Source organism: Mauremys reevesii, linkage group 7 (genome assembly GCF_016161935.1).
Source record: "Mauremys reevesii isolate NIE-2019 linkage group 7, ASM1616193v1, whole genome shotgun sequence".
In the NCBI taxonomy this organism is placed as follows: Eukaryota; Metazoa; Chordata; order Testudines; family Geoemydidae; genus Mauremys; species Mauremys reevesii.
In genome coordinates this window covers 54,290,946-54,307,336 of record NC_052629.1, presented here as the reverse complement: position 1 = coordinate 54,307,336, position 16,391 = coordinate 54,290,946, and the positions used below count along the sequence as shown (strand labels likewise).

The following is a 16,391-nucleotide window of genomic DNA, read 5'->3' as shown; positions in this document are numbered from 1 at the left end:
AACAAACACACCCCACTTCAGGTCTATTTATTTAAAATATGTAATGACATCAAGCAGGACAGCATTGTGTCCACATTCACAAGACAAAAATAATAAGAATATCTGCCTCTGATGTAGCACTTCTAATCAGTAGATCATCTTCTTCTTTCATATGGTTGGTGTAGGTAGCAACTATAATTCCATCAGTAGATCTCAAAGCATGTTACAATGGAGGTCAGTATCATCATCCTCATTTTACAGATGGGGAAATGGAGACAAGGAGCTGTGAAATGACTTGCCTAAGGTTATCCAGCAGGCCAGCAGCAGAGCTGGGAACAGTATCCTGAATCCCAGGCTAGTGTTCGGTTCACTATAACACTCTGCTTCCCTTGGGAAGGGCTTGTCTACATGAGGAAATGTATTGGCCTAGGAAGGCACTCTTATTAGGATATCGGTGTGTCTACACAAGTAGTTATACCAGAACATCTATAGCAGTAGAATTATACTGCCATTGTTATGCTGGTAAATTTTCCTGTGTATAGAAAAACCCTAAAACACTGAAGTCTTTTCAAACAAAACCATACCAAGTAACTCTTTCTTGCAGACGTTATATGTTCTTCTCTACAGATATAGGGTTATAGTTTGCACCATGATGTGGCCATTTTGTACTGCAGTTACAACACATAGTAGCCCTATAGGTGAGGTATCTGGCCACAAAAGGCTCATCACAGGGACTTTCCAGTGGTATAGAGTCAGTGTAACAACCCTTGTTCCTGCCACTGGAGTAGCTGTAGAAAAAAAATGGGCACCCCCTTCCATGTTGGTGGATGCAAAGCAGCCTGCCTATCTTGGTCACCTGCTGAATAGCATCCACCACCTGTCTGTGTGTTCCATTCTATGCATCTGAAGAAGTGAGCTGTAGCCCACGAAAGCTTATGCTGAAATAAATTTGTTAGTCTCTAAGGTGCCACAAGTACTCCTGGTCTTTTTATCCACCATAAAGTGAGAAAGGGCTGGTGCCCCCAAGTATTATCTCTTCATCAATCTCCCTACAAAACTTTTCTGTTCTTTTCAAATGTGTCATGTTCATCTGTGATTTTTTTTGTGACCACTGAGACTACAGTAACTAACTTTAGAACTTGTTTGTCTCTCAGCAATGCCAAGAGACTGACATTCATAAAAAAAAACCAAACATGTTTAACCTACAGACTGTGTGGTGGGGAATTCCCTGGACCATCCGCAATGAGGCACTGGTGGAAGGGATTGACTCTGAGGAAAACTTCAAGAGAGTTTTTGTCACTAATCAGAAACACTAGAAGAGGTAAAAGTTATAAATAAATAAAATGCTATTGCTTATGGCAGGTTTTTTCCTGTTGTAATTTGGTTCATTGAAATGATTCACTAAATTCTAAGTACTGCATATACATCATAGCAGAGTATGTTTTGGAAAATTAGTTATGTGAAGAAAGGCACTCTTTAGTGTTAGTAAAGTAACAAATCCACCATAATTAGTTGAAAGAATGAGGAGTGCTTGTGGCACCTTAGAGACTAACAAATTTATTTGAGCATAAGCTTTCATGGGCTAAAGCCCACTTCATCAGATGCATGCAGTGGAAAATACAGTAGGAAGATATATCTATACACGGAGGACATGAAAAAATGGGGGTTGCCATACCAACTCTAATGAGACTAATCAATTAAGGTGAGCTATTATCAGCAGGAGAAAAAAAAACTTTTGTAGTGATAATCAGGATGACCCATTTCAAACAGTTGACAAGAAGGTATGAGTAACAGTAGGGGGAAAATTAGCATGAGGAAATAGTATTTACTTTGTGTAATGACCCATCCACTTCCAGTCTTTATTCAAGTCTAATTTATTGGTGTCCAGTTTGCACATTAATTCCAGTTCTGCAGTTTCTCGTTGGAGTCTGTTTTTGAAGTTTTTTTTGTTGTTGAAGAATTGTGACTTTTAGGTCTGTAATTGAGTGTCCAGGTTGAAGTGTTCTCTGACTGGTTTTTGAATGTTATAATTCTTGACATCTGATTTGTGTCCATTTATTCTTTTGCGTAGAGATTGTCCGGTTTGGCCATGTACATGTCTGAGGGGCATTGCTGGCACATGATGGCATGTATGGAAGTCGCAATTCTTCAACAAAAAAACCCTTTCAACCTGTAAAAAAACAGACTCCAACGAGAAACTACAGAAGTTTTTTTCCCCTGCTGATAATAGCTCACCTTAATTGATTAGTCTCATTAGAGTTGGTATGGCAACCCCCATATTTTCATGTTCTCTGTGTGTGTGTGTGTGTGTGTGTATAATATATATATATATATATATATATATACACATATATATATATATATATATACACATATATATATATATATATATATACACATATATATATATATATCTTCCTACTGTATTTTCCACTGCATGAATCTGATGAAGTGGGATTTATCATGAAAGCTTATGCCCAAATAAATTTGTAAGTCTCTAACGTGCCACAAGTACTCCTCATTCTTTTTTGCTGATGCAAACTAACACGGCTACCACTCTGAAACAAGTTTGTTGAGACTCTGTGACTAGCATATTCTGCTACTTAAGAAGCCAGCTAACAGCAGTTCTATTTATTGTAGTTATTTACCCCTATTGGTATGTGGGCTTCTTTTTGTTCCTTGTTTTTCTTGATGCTAAGGAAAGTTTAAAAAGTGGGTCCTGTGACCAAGGTCTTATCCTGAGTCCAGATTCATTGATGTACTCTGGCTTCTTTGTGCTGTTCTAGTGACATCAGAGCACCATACATTCAGTTTAACTGACTGTTTAGCCTGAGTGTATGGCTATTTTGCATTGTTGGCGTGGTAGAAAGCAGCTGACTCATACAGGTTAATCTGGTCCATGGTTCCTCTTGCAAGTGTAGGAAGGCTCTAACTATGATAAACTGATTCCTGAGATTGTGCAATCAACTAGAGTCTTGATTTACCCCTTTGGTGAAGAATATACAGTTTGCACAGCTGACATCTGTAGGAAGTTATTCACTGCTGGGAAAGGGCAGTACTGCTACTGTAAAGAACAACTTTAGTTTATATCTGAGGCCTTTGGAACCTGCTCAGATGGTGCATTAAATCAGTATATCTCTTGGGTACTCTGAGCCCTGCCCCTCTCTGCCAAGCCCTGCTCATTTTTCTGACCCTAGCTGGCTCTGTGTCCCCGTGATGGAGTGGAAGTTGCTGGTAACTTTGCCATTCATCCCTGTTTTCTGGTGAATGTATCACAACTGGTTGCCTGCAACCTTGATTTAGCTGTAGATAGTGAATTAAATGCTATGTCTCACTTAGCTATAGCACAATATAGACTGATTTATCAAACAGTTCAGCCCTATCTTCACTGGCCAGGGAAGCGTGATGTCTCCATGCTAACAAGAAACATATTTACAAATATGGCTCCAGTGAGTGTGGTTAGACAGTAATGCTGCAGACCTGGCCCAAGTGCAACTGCAATCTCCTTTGAAAACTGATAGGTTTTTTGTAACTTCTCTTTAAAGCCCAAAAGTTTCCTCTCAGGAAAAGAATGAGACTTACTCCGTGTCTGTATTCAATTATATATACTGTGGTCTGATATTAAGATCAAGAGCGAGGATTAACCCAGGTCAGCATCCTTCGTTGCTATGGCACTCTCTCATAACTGTTGTTGTTTTAGGTGCTGTCACCCTTCCTCCTACTTCTTTTAATTTCTCGTGCTTTCTGCCATACATACAGTGAGAACAGACTGCCTGCTGTCTGAGCTCCCACAGCCCAATGCCCACGTTCATTCCCACAATTAAGAAAAACAGTATTTTTCCCCCTTTAACAATTTGCCTGTTAAATTTGGTTACATGAGCTCTTTATAAAAGAATCTCATTAATTCTGAGACTTGAGTGAGTATCTGCATCACAATGCTGAGATGGTTCTGCAGTCTCATGAAAGTAAACATGCCATTTCCATCCACCCTGCTTGATATACACTTTGTGATGAGACCCCTGTAATTTCTGGCAAGCCAGCTATAATAATTATCTGATTTGGAGTTTAAATAATATATTTATGTTGTAATTCTGTAAGGATGGTAGTGGGTGTAAACCTAATTTTGAGTGCTAACTCCTTCACAGATTTTGACATAACTTAGCATTGCTCATACAAATCACTCATGATATAATGCTATCATCTCTGAAAAAGCCACCCACAGCCAAAAATATGGGTATGCAATATGTTTTCATGAGTCAGATACTTACAACACTCTATCAGTCCTAACTGTTTTAGAAGCCCTTTCCCTTTCTTCTTATAACATGGGTGAAATCTTGGCCCCACTGAACTCAATGGCGAAATCCAGGGCCAGGATCTGTGTGGTGAATAAAACATTGGTCAGATATTATAGACCACCGGGACATTTCCTCAAATAGATTTGTGATTCTTGGCTTTGAGAATAAATACATATCCCATTATAGCTACTACTGTTTAGGTTTCCATGATGTAATCTGTAATGTAATGGCTATAAATGCTGTCATGTGAAATTAATTAATGTGATATACCATATCCAGCAGAAATTCAAATGTGATTTTTTTTCTCACTAAGACTACTGTTGAGTGTGTTGTTTTTGATACTTTTGAAGATATGAGAAAGCTTACACTGGCTTGGCTGTCCTGGGTTTATTCAGCCTTTGCTTTTCACTAGTAGTAGGTACTACTAATTCACTATTTTAAATTAGGATGCTTCCAGTTTATGAGGTAATAACCTTGTCATGGGTTTATAAAAATCCAACCCTTTGGCACTGCCTCTTAGAGATTCCCATTAATGCTCATATGTATGTCTTTGGCTCAAGGTATGGCTATTACTGCATTAATAGGGAGCATGCATAAATTGTTATACAGAAATGTGTATTGTGTTCTCTGCATTCTGATTGGCTGCTATAATTTCCTTTGCTTTGTCTGAATACTCTTTTTCAGAATTCTCCTTTTATTATGCTTAAATAAATGTCTGCCTCAACTTCTGACCCCTTTCCCACATCTCTTAAACCCAGTCTTCACAATATCTTTCCCTGTTCCTCCTCACTTCTTTAGGTCCTTTCTTCTTTAGGCAAGCTTAGATGTGCATCTTACCTCCACCCAGCGTAATTCTTTTTTTCAAATTACATTGTATTACAGAACCTGGGTTAGGTGGGGATCAGAAAACAGTTTAAGGTAGCATGTTTGTTATGATCATATAGATGGGGATTTCTGAGGGCAGTAGCTAATTAAAGGGTAGGATTTTCAGCATATAATTTCACTTTGTCTAATAATGGCTGTCATTCAGAGATTTGCATACTATACTATTACTAAGAAATAACTAGAGTTATTTTAGTAAATGAAGCCCTCTCAGCTAATAAAAGTAGAGGGAGTAACATATTTGAGAAATATAACAAATTCCTGTGCTAACATTGAGTGACATATATTTCAATATCATTTAATATTAATAATAGATTACATGGAGAAGGTAGTCCAAACAGGGAGAATAAACAGTAGGATCTTTTATCCTATAACATTTATGCATATGTGGTGGTTGTGTACAGGGAGAATACAGAGGAAAACAAGCTGTTACTCATACCACAGTGGGAAATATATTTTAGCTGTAAAGGATTAGCAATAGAAACTTCGACAACCCTTTAGCACGCTTGTATTTTCACACAGTGGATATCTTGGGTGACTTCCACAACAATATAATGTAGGACCTGGAGTACATGATCATAGAGAAAGAAAACTGCCAATAGAAAGATGGAACAGCTAACCTGCTGAATCTTGCCATAATTAAACAAACTTATGCTTATTTTAAAAGAAGAAAGGAGAGGGGCTGGGGGCATTATTTGCAAGATTTTCAATACTTTGCCAGACAGTTTTACTTGTTGTTATTTTTTCATAGTATTCTGAATGTAGGGTCATTCGATTTTCAATTTTTTTTGTTTGGTTTTCTTCTAATTTCTAGGCATAAACAATTACTTTGGATGAAATTCAGAATGTAGAAATAGATAAATTCATTTCGTTAGTTTATTTCAGGGAACAAAAAATGAAAAATGAACTAGGTTTTGTTTAGTAAGGCCCTAATTCATGAAAGCACTTAAGCATTTGCTTAAGTCTGTTCATATACAGCAAAGCTCCTTAGACTATACATAATTGATTTGCTGAATAGGGATGGAATTTAGCATGTGTTCTAACTACTCTGCTTAACTGAGTCTTACATACAGATCAGTGCTTTTGTTCTGTGTAATCTATTTCTTCTGCCACCTCCATTTTTTTAAGGCATGCTTAAGAAACCTTTGCTTGTTACATAATAAAATAGTCACCATTGGAACAGTCTATTTCATCTAAGTATTTTCAAGATTTCTCTCCCTACTCATGGCTTTCAAATACAGGCATAAATATAATGTTGATCATTTCCACAGCTTGTTGGCAATATTCAGCCAGCTCATTTGGATTTATTTGAACTTATTAATGTGACATGTGTGATTTTTTTTTAAATGGAACCTTTCGTCACTTTCTTAAAGGCATACTGCCAATTAAGAGTGTTATGTGCAGACATAGCAAAGATGATGGGCACAGTTACCAATTTAGAAGCACAGTGGCTGTTTTAGCATGGATTAGAGTGCCACAACATCAACAAGTTTCATTATCTTTTACTACTTTAACTGTCAAATGAGAGTATAAAGTGGGTCCACAAATGGTTATTACTTTTTCTGCCATCCCACAAAACTTGATTGCAAAGGTTTCAAGATTGGTGTAATATTCATAGTAGATCAGGTCTCATTGCAGCTTGCAACATGACAAATCTTAAATTAAGCATTTTAAATAATTTATAAGACATAAGCTACAGCTAATAATTCCTTCTTAAATATTGTTTACTTTCTGTAAGGCTGTTTTATGTATGTTAAACTAGTATATTCTCAGTGTGATATGCCTATGAACAATATTTTTTTAAATTATGAAAGTACTGAAAATATATGACTAATTTGATATGTTATATCAGCCTGTGCAAGAAAGTGAAAATGAAATGGCTAATTCTATAGGCTAGTCCATGTAAATTCAATCAAGTTGAGAGTGTTGCACTTCTCTGTCTCTCAGAGCCCAATGGAGTTGTACGTTAATCCTGACAGAGAAACAATGAGAAATGTCCAGTATAGAATCGTTAAATGTGGAGGCTGCACCTTTATTAAAACAATTAGCTAATGGGGAGCCCCCCCACCACCACCTTCTCAAACTACCAAGCATTGGACTTCAATTGGGCACTGATGGCTCTGGGTTCTACCAACCTGAGGATGGTATGAGGGCAATGCCCCCTTTCAACACCCTCAGGCCTAGCCAGGCTCCCAACCCATTCCTTTCCAATATGCAGGAGGGAGGATGCATGAGATGAAGCGAGCCACATGCAGCATGAAACCTACCACCTCACCACAATGTTGTGCTCTGGGTCTGTGCCCAAGAAGCCCATTGGACCCTTTTCTAACCCGCCAACTATATTGGTAACAATCCAAAGTTCCAGTTAATGTAAATAAAACACCCAAACCAGACCTCTGGGATGGAAAGTGGAGAATGCCAATGTTGCCATATTGGAAAAATCATTTCCAGACCACAAATGAAAGATTGGAGATCAGCCTAGCTACCCAGAATCACAGGATATCCAGAATACGTCATAAGACTGGGAAAGGGTAGTCTTGGGACAGAGACCCCCAAACGGCTATCTGCCTCAACAGCAAGCAATAGCCAACCACCACCCTTCTGCTCTGGCAAGAGCTAGTCAGCTGGCCCATCTCAAACCCCTGTCCAACAGCATCAAGAATGGGGTGGCACAGGCTCCATTGCCCTAATGCAATGTGAGGTATAGCTTCCTCCCCTTCCCAAACAGAGTGGGGAAGAAGGGGGATGTGGGAAGAGGGGAAAAAGAAAGAAGGAGCACCTTCCCCCTCTCTCTTACACCCCCAGAGACTGCAGGCCATCAGGAGGAGACAGGGAGGAAGAATCAGTGGGAGAATTATATATAGTGTTTGCTCTAGCTGCTCCTGGCTGAGATTTCCCTCTCTGTCCTGCTGGGAGCGGTGGTGGTTCCATTGCTCTGAGCCTCATCAAAGACTCACCCTAGCTAGTGAGGTGAGTATTTGTAGAATATGGCCATGCTAAATATAATTTTGCAACTTGCAGAGAACAGATGTTCAGTTTAATAAAATGTGTATTTTTACTAGGTAACATGACTACATTTACTATCGTAGAATGATGATAAGAGTGGCAAATAAAAATGTTTTTCAAACGGCTAATAGAATGTGTTGCACCAGTAGAAAAACAGCACCACTTCTGTGGGTTATTTTGGTACTTGGGTATGAGAAGTGCCAAATAAATAAGTTCAAGAGTGCAGTGCTTGTAAAGTTGTTAGAGTCTGCTGTTCTCTTACATGAGTCACTTTTTGGTCCCTCAGGGTTGGAGGTTTAAAAAAAAACAACTGAGTCCTCCCTCTTCTGTTCTTAGGAACAATGTTCATTATTCAATTATTTGTGACTCAGCAATAACAATCTACATTATACAATTTTACCATGTTTGAACACAGTTGTGAAGAATCCAGATCATTGACACAATTAATAGATTCTTAGATTTTAAAGTCAAAAGGGATCATTGTGATTGGCTAGTCTGACCTCCTGCATAACACTAGCCATTGGGCTTCCTGTACTAATTGACATTGGGGTAAGTGGAAAGCAGGTCAAATTGTATTCAGCGTCGTGTCAGTTAACTGGGATGAAACCCTGGTCCCAGGAGGGAATGACTTGTCCTGTTCTCAACTGATTGCAAAGTTGAATCGTCTAACTCAATTCTTCACAGCCATGCTCACATGCTCAGGTGCTGTAATGTATGGTAATTTTCCAATGTAGACAAGTCCAGGGAGGTTTTGAGGTAGCTCAGAAAGAGATAGAAGCTTTGAAATGAAAATATCCTTTGACTTTCTTTTGGATTCTCTAAATTTATATTGAGTTTGAGTCTGGTATGAATGTTTGAAGCACAGATGTACTCTCACATATTCTGTAAATGTGGTATTCTAGCCTCAGATTTTAGGACGTACCTGTCTCACTGAAACATAAATTTATTAACCTAAAAGCAGCATTTTAGATGCCACTTCCAATTACAAAAGGCAGTTTCTTAAGGAACCATGAGTAGAAACGTTATATTGTGAAGGAGTCAAGGCTGCTTCTGTCCCTGAACGCCATCATATGAGTTAAGATGCTGTTTTCTTACTCTTAGCCAAGGTGTCAATACTAAGATGAGTGTATTGTTTACATCACATCCAGATGCTTTGGTGATGCAGACGCCTCATTGCTGTCATTTATAAGTCCTTGCCACTACCCTCCCCCACCCCAACTAATAAATTAAAGGCAGGATTCTGATTCCCATATTCAAATTGAATAGTAACCTATTCCACAAATAGTCTCACTGAAGTCAATGGGATTAATGTGGAGTAAGGACCTATTCAGTGTGAATAACAATATTAGAATCTGACCATAAAATAAAAAAAAGTGTGTTGAGGCAACAGACATTTTGGCTTGCATGCTCCAGTTGGGTGAGAGAGAAATATTGCCCAAAGACATGCTACCCTTTAGGCATGGCAAGAAAGGACCTTAAAATTAATTACAAGATAAATATTCACTCTTTATTAGGACAACCAAAGACTGAGAAGTTGTAAATGTGCCATCTGGTACAAGACCAAGGCTCTATAAACCTGTAAAAAAATGTAATAATAATTTATTTTACTGCATATAATTGCTTTTTTACTGGAGTTAAGAAAATTGCGTTTAAACGTTTTCTTTTGATATAAAATGATCAAGAACTATTCAGGGAAAGCTTTCTTGAAATAGAGACTATTTTATATCACCCTATTTATTTACAGCAATAAGCTGCTTCGGTAATGGTTCAGATTATTAGAAATATGTAAGTCCTTTGCAGCATTGCCAACAATGTTTCCAGTTGATGTAATGTCTTGAAATTCACTTTTTACTACCACATGCGTATGTTTGTCATTTATCCCCTTTTTCTCAGGTGCAAAGAGGGCTACCAAGGAGTCCGCTGTGACCAATTTTTGCCGAAAACCGACTCAATCTTGTCAGATCCAAGTATGTCAAATATTTTTCTACTATTTGATCACATGCTGGAGGCAACTCTTGCCATAAGAGATGACCCTTTGCCTATTGTTGGAGATTCTATTATGGCCAATTTCAATTGCTTTTACAGAATGGTATCCCTTTAGTATCAGACTTATAAATCTTGTTGATCAGGTAATTTTTGATGGAAAAAAATCCATACCCCTGTAAATGATTTTAAAAAGAAAAGGGGGATCTATAGCAATAAAACATATTGGATCAAAATCTCAGCTGGCGTAAATCGGCATAGTTCCATTGACTTTGATGGAATTGTGCTGTGCTATATTCACCAGCTAAGGAGCCTAACCTTTATTTTTTGTACCCTTTTGTTTTGTGCTACTAGTAAAACAATATGATTCCAAAGGAACAAAAAAGATGAACTGAAAAGTACAAAATTTTATATTCCTTAAAGTGCAACATTAAACAGTTAGAAAAAATATGGTCTCTTTACCACGTGTCCCCGGGCTCACATGAAGTTGTACTTTACTTGTGGAGTAAGGCTCTATCTTCCAAGAGCAAAGTGGACAGAATGTAGCACTATATTACACTTCCTCCTGCATGTAAAAGCACCAGACGGGCACATGTTTATTTTTTTGTTTTGTTACTGATTTTCATTCTGTTTGAATAAGAATGTATGTAAAATATCTTAGCAGAACAAGGCCTTTTCCTAAAAAGGGATCCCATTTAACAAATAGCACCAAATTATTCATCTTAATTTTATTTAAGAAAAATAAAAAAGCCATAAAACAAAGGGTCATGTCCAATCCCTTATTACTTTCTTATACTTGGAAAAAGTAATATATTTCCAGAGTGATTTTAAAAAAAATGATGCTTGTTTCTTTCTATTTCTATTGTTGCTGGTTATTTTTGTTGTTTTCTTCCTTTGCTAGGTGTCGGAAAGGCTATTTGGATGACTGCTGCCAGAGATACCTGTTGCTCTGCAGTATTGTATGTCTGATGGCTCACATTATAGATTGCTTTGTGTTTGGTCTAGCTTTTCGTTTAGCCTGCCCTTTAATTGTAGTCATATAGTCTACAATGAAGAGACTGATTCTAGCCCACTAAGTTGTGTGCATTAGGGTCACCAGCTGTCAGGCAGGCAGCTTCAATGGATTTTAAAAGCAAGGGGAAGAAAAATCAATCAGTAACATTAAGATGATGTGATGCTTATTTGACTTGGTTCTAACAGGAGATGGTAGTCTAGTATTTCTGAGCTAGAGGTGAGATATTGCAATGAAATCCAGTCAAGGCCTGATTCAAAGCCCAATGAAGTAAATGGAAAGACTCTCATAAAGGTGCAGTTAGGACAAAAACCATACAGAATTTATATTTTGAATGTATCCAATATTTCCTCAGATCTTCAAGCATGTTTTCCTGTTGTTTTTTGACATTGTGTTGATTGTTCATACTTATTTCCATTCACATGGGAGACGCTGTTATTCCAGTTGGCTTACGTTGGTACTGACTACAAATAATTATGCAGCCAGCAGAGCCTGTCCTGTGTTTTAAATCTCTGCTGAAATCTTCTTGTCATACTTCTTGATCATGAAGGATAATTTAATTTTGCTCAATATGGGTTGTGTTCACAAATCTACTACTGTGTTGACTTAAAAGCAAGCAGCTAGATCCTCATCTGATATGAATTGTCATAGCTCCACTGAAGTCAATGAATAGCCTAAGCATCTTCCCACCCACAAAGAAAAATTGTGGTAGGATGACCAGTAGCCAAAGATTTTTCCCAGGCAGTCTTGGAATTCAACTTATGTGTAGTCCTTATCTGTGTTCAATAGAAACAAATGTTTTGCGTTGGTGGTGTTTGTGCATACAAGCACATCTGGTAGAAAATAATGAAATGTTATTTTAGCTGATAAGTAAATTCTGTATTTTTGCTTCTATTTCTCCTCCCTCTGGGCAGGACTAATGAGCAACACAAGTTTATTATTATTAATTAGTACCAGTAATGCTTGCGGTTTGTATAGCTCCAAGGGCGTGCTAAGAACCGGTACTTGATGTTATTTCTTGACAAGCACATCTCCTTAGCTCTTTGAGGCTCTGACACATCCCCAACTTTACCAAATTTTAGTTGTGAGTTTTTGTGTCATCACCAACACTGATTAGATCAGGACTGAGGGTCCTGCGGCCCTGTGATTGCTAATTTTATTACCATTAACAACAGGTATGTTACTGGAAGCCTATAAAAAACATCGAACTAACATGACACTAATCCTTCCTTTGCCCCGATAGTCCAAATTAGCATTAGGTTACCCTATTTGTCAATAGAAACTAAACAAGTAGAAGAAACAGAAGAATAGAGGATGGAAGCAAAGTCTAGTCACTGACAGAATAGCAACAAAGTTGCCTTAAAATCTCTTAAGATCTATTTCATTTTAGGAGACTTGACTTTTTGTTGTGATTAATTTTTAAAACAAAGAACAAAGCCCACTTGCATTGTATTTCCAATGGCCTTGATAGACTATAATCCTGAGGGTGGATGTAAAGGCCATCTCCCCCCCAGCCCCTTTTCCCTCAGGTCTATCCAGCTACTGGAAGCCAAAACCCCAGCCTGCTCCTTCCTTCCTGCTGGACGTAGGAGAGATGAAAGGAGAGGAGTCACAAGCTATGCAAATCAACCCCTCCCCACCCAAATCGTGAATTGTAGTGCTCATTGAGGAGCAACAGCAAAGTCAAGTTGTATAAGAAAATGCTGTATAATAAGTTTGATAAAATTACACAAAATAAACCAAAATCTGACCTGCCATATGTTCCTATCCAGGAGGGGGAAAGGAAGAAGACACAACTGAAAGGAGTGAATATTCAGAAATATAGCCCAATAGAAATACAAGATTCCAAGTAGTGGGCAAAACTTTTGTCAGTTTTTGTGTGATTCCTTGTGTTCATGACAGCAAAAGGTTTCGACCTCAGGTGCATTAAAGTACTAGCCAGCTCATTGCATGGAATAAAGTCTTAAGATTTCATGATACAATTTATTCCAGCTACCAGCTGGGATAGGATGGTGCAAGGTATGTCCCAGCTGTCTTGGACTCAACCTGAAACTCCCACCTACTCAAGCACATTTCTGGGTTATAAAGTAACTGTAACAACTCAGAAAGCTGTGCTAATACCCTCAAATACCTAGTATCAGAGGGGTAGCCGTGTTAGTCTGGATCTGTAAAAGCAACAAAGAATCCTGTGGCACTTTATAGACTAACAGACGTTTTGCAGCATGAGCTTTCGTGGGTGAATACCCACTTCTTCGGATGCAAGTCTTGCATCCGAAGAAGTGGGTATTCACCCACGAAAGCTCATGCTGCAAAACGTCTGTTAGTCTATAAGGTGCCACAGGATTCTCAAATACCTAGGCTTTCACATAAAGCCAGCAAGTTTCGAGTTCTCTGTTACTAACCTCACAGGACTGTGCCTTCACAATAGCACAGTAAGCTCTGATTGCTGAAATAAGGACCCTACAATGGCCTACATCTTGGTATAAGCACATCAAGATAAAGTTGCTGAAGCAATGAACTCTCAGATGCCCATTCTTTGATATCAGACCAGGAAGCTAGAGGCAGAGTTGTCACCCTCACAACATTTTGTAAGTTTTGTGATATTTGGTGTTTTGATTTTATTTCTTTTTTTTTTAATTGTCTCATGGACATCTGCTTTCTTATTCACTATGGCAACCATCTTCTACTACCCATAGTGGGACTGAAGCCTTGGGTTGCCATTTTCCTGCAGCTTCTGCAAGTGATAATGAGGTTGCCCCAAGAAAAGATAGCTGTTATCTCCTGTTATTTCCAATGTGAATGGAATCAAGCTTCCCCCTGAGTTCTATCATAAAATCTGAACAAGAAATCGTGAACGTACAGAAGAATATGGGGTGCAGAAAAGTGGCAATGAGTGATGCAGGGGTGTGTGAGGAGAAGGAGGGAAACTAAGGCAATCCCAGGGCAATATGGGGTGCTGAATGGAGATTGTGAGTAGGAGACTGTGAGAGCAAAGTGAAGGGATGTATGCAGAATGTAGTGGGTGAAGGGGGGGCAGATGTGGGATAGGAGAGTGTGGGAAGAAGAAAGTATAAGGTAAACGGGAGGGAGAGATGGAGAGAGAGACCCACTTTTAGGAATGGGCTGAACAAAACCTTGGACCAAAATTTTGGTTTGAGATCTGCATCCAGAGCTGAATTTTGGGGCCTGGGGCCATCTCTGAAGAGAAGGGTTTTAATCACTTCCATGGTAATTACATTATAGAAAAAATGCCATCTGTTTATAGGATCAGAGCCTTACTGTCCATAAAACGAGTCCTCAGAGCAGCTGTATGCAAAGTTTATCTGGAGTTAGTCATTTTCTTTGGCCACTTCAATGTCATTTTCAAGATTAATGCCACACCACACATAAGATCATAAAGTAAAAGTCTCAAGGGTCACTGAGGTGAAACGGGTTAACCATAAAACATGTGTTATCAAATGTTTGTGTCCCAGAGGCCAGTAGGATTAGAAGTAGGAGCTGCATTGACCCAAAATGATCAGGTGGAGTCCTTGAAATGACAGGACAAGATTAGATTTGTTGATGTGGGGCAAGTGGGCCTGACATTTCTGTTAGCAATAACTTGTAGGGTTATATAAACGGAGTGCCCCTAGGGTACATGACAGACATCACAAATCAGCCTTGCAAAGCAATGAGAGGGCCCCAGGAGCAAATTGTGTGTATTAAAAAAGAAATCCTGATTGGGTATGTGGAAAAAAAAGAAGTAGAATCACTTTAGAGATTTTACTGAATATGACAACAGGCAAGAAAAGGCACATCACATGGAAGTGCAACATTGAGCATTGGGTTGCCAGTTCTCCATATAGACGTATAAGTATTATCCCCTGTTCTTGTCATCTGGTTCCATGTAAAACATTTAAAGATAGTGTTCTCCTTCCTCCTCCATTTTTAAAGGTATTGCATCACAAGACAATGAGGAAGTTGTGGATATTTATTTTGTTTTGCTTTTATTTTTAAGGGTGGGGGTGGAAAGAGAAAATCCAAAAGGGAAGTGGGGGACACATTTTCTTGATCCTCATGATAACATTCCCATGATGCATATAGTAAAAGACTAGACAAGGGCCCAGATTTTAAAGGTATTTAGCCATTCCTGTGCTAACTGATTTTGTAACCTAAATCTCGTTTTCAAAAAGGATTTAGCTACTTTGGAGTCTAAATTCTATCAACAGAATACAGCAATACCTACATACCTTTAAAAATCTGGGCCGAGGTGCTTTTATGCTGAGGCTGTCCTGGAGCTTTACAATTTCACCTCCCTTGTAGGAAAGGAGACTCTTTTTAGACTTTATTCTGCAAAACAGGAGCTTTGCCGCTGAAGAGGTGGAATTGGTCAGGCTCCAGAACTGTATTACCACAAGAACAAGCATTTAATATGATGTGCCAGCCATGTGTGGAAACACTATAACCAAGATATGACAGAACATATTGAAAAGCCAAGCCCAAGAGAGGCAAGGGGAAATCATAACCATGCTGCCTTCTCAGGAGAGGAAAGAGGAATTCAGGATCAATAGTCTTTCAGCTCAGGTAGCCAAATGGTTCCTCAATTGCTTTAAGTGAAATTAAAATACAAAAGTATTTGGACCTTATAATTTTACAGTTTTGGAGTTAAGCTAATTGAGACTCTAACAGGGTATCTAACAACACCTAGCTCTTATATAACACTGAATACAGCCTAGCTGACAGTGCATTATAGGTGTCATTTGGTGATTTTTCTGTCAGCATCATCAAGCACAAAACAAGGTTATGGTGATGTGCAACTAACTAATGTGCAGAGTACAAAAAAATTAAATTTACTATCATGCTTCTCAAGTCTGAAAGTGAAGAAGCTAATGAGAGAACAGTTTCCAAATACAATTAAGATCAAGCATCTTTTATTGCTTTTATCTGTAACAGCAGGTCTTTTCTTTTATTTTCATCATCAAGTTCCCAAACCATGGGTGGAGAGACAGAGACTGTCTGGCTTCATTTGTGTGCCAAACATTTCCTTTGGTTTTGGATCACAGGGATTTACATCTGCTCTTCATTTTGAGTTTCAGGTTTGAACAAACCCTCAAGCTCAGCTGAAAACCTGAAACTATAAATCATGCCAAGTTTACATGAAAGGATAGAAAATGTCAGCAAATCTTCCAGTAGCTCTGGCACAAGTTTTAGATTTGTAGCAAATGTTTTGAACAGTGCTGCTGCATGGAATATGT

General features: G+C 38.5%; 1 protein-coding gene across 1 annotated transcript in view; it reads left to right on the top strand.

Moving 5' to 3' along the window:
• Nucleotides 1-16,391, top strand: part of NRG3 (neuregulin 3) — a 923,439-nt gene that overhangs the window by 690,664 nt on the left and 216,384 nt on the right. Inside the window, exon 3 of the mRNA XM_039546067.1 lies at nucleotides 10,056-10,129. Within this exon, the coding sequence (XP_039402001.1) occupies nucleotides 10,056-10,129 (74 nt within the window). The remainder of the gene's footprint in view (nucleotides 1-10,055; nucleotides 10,130-16,391) is intronic.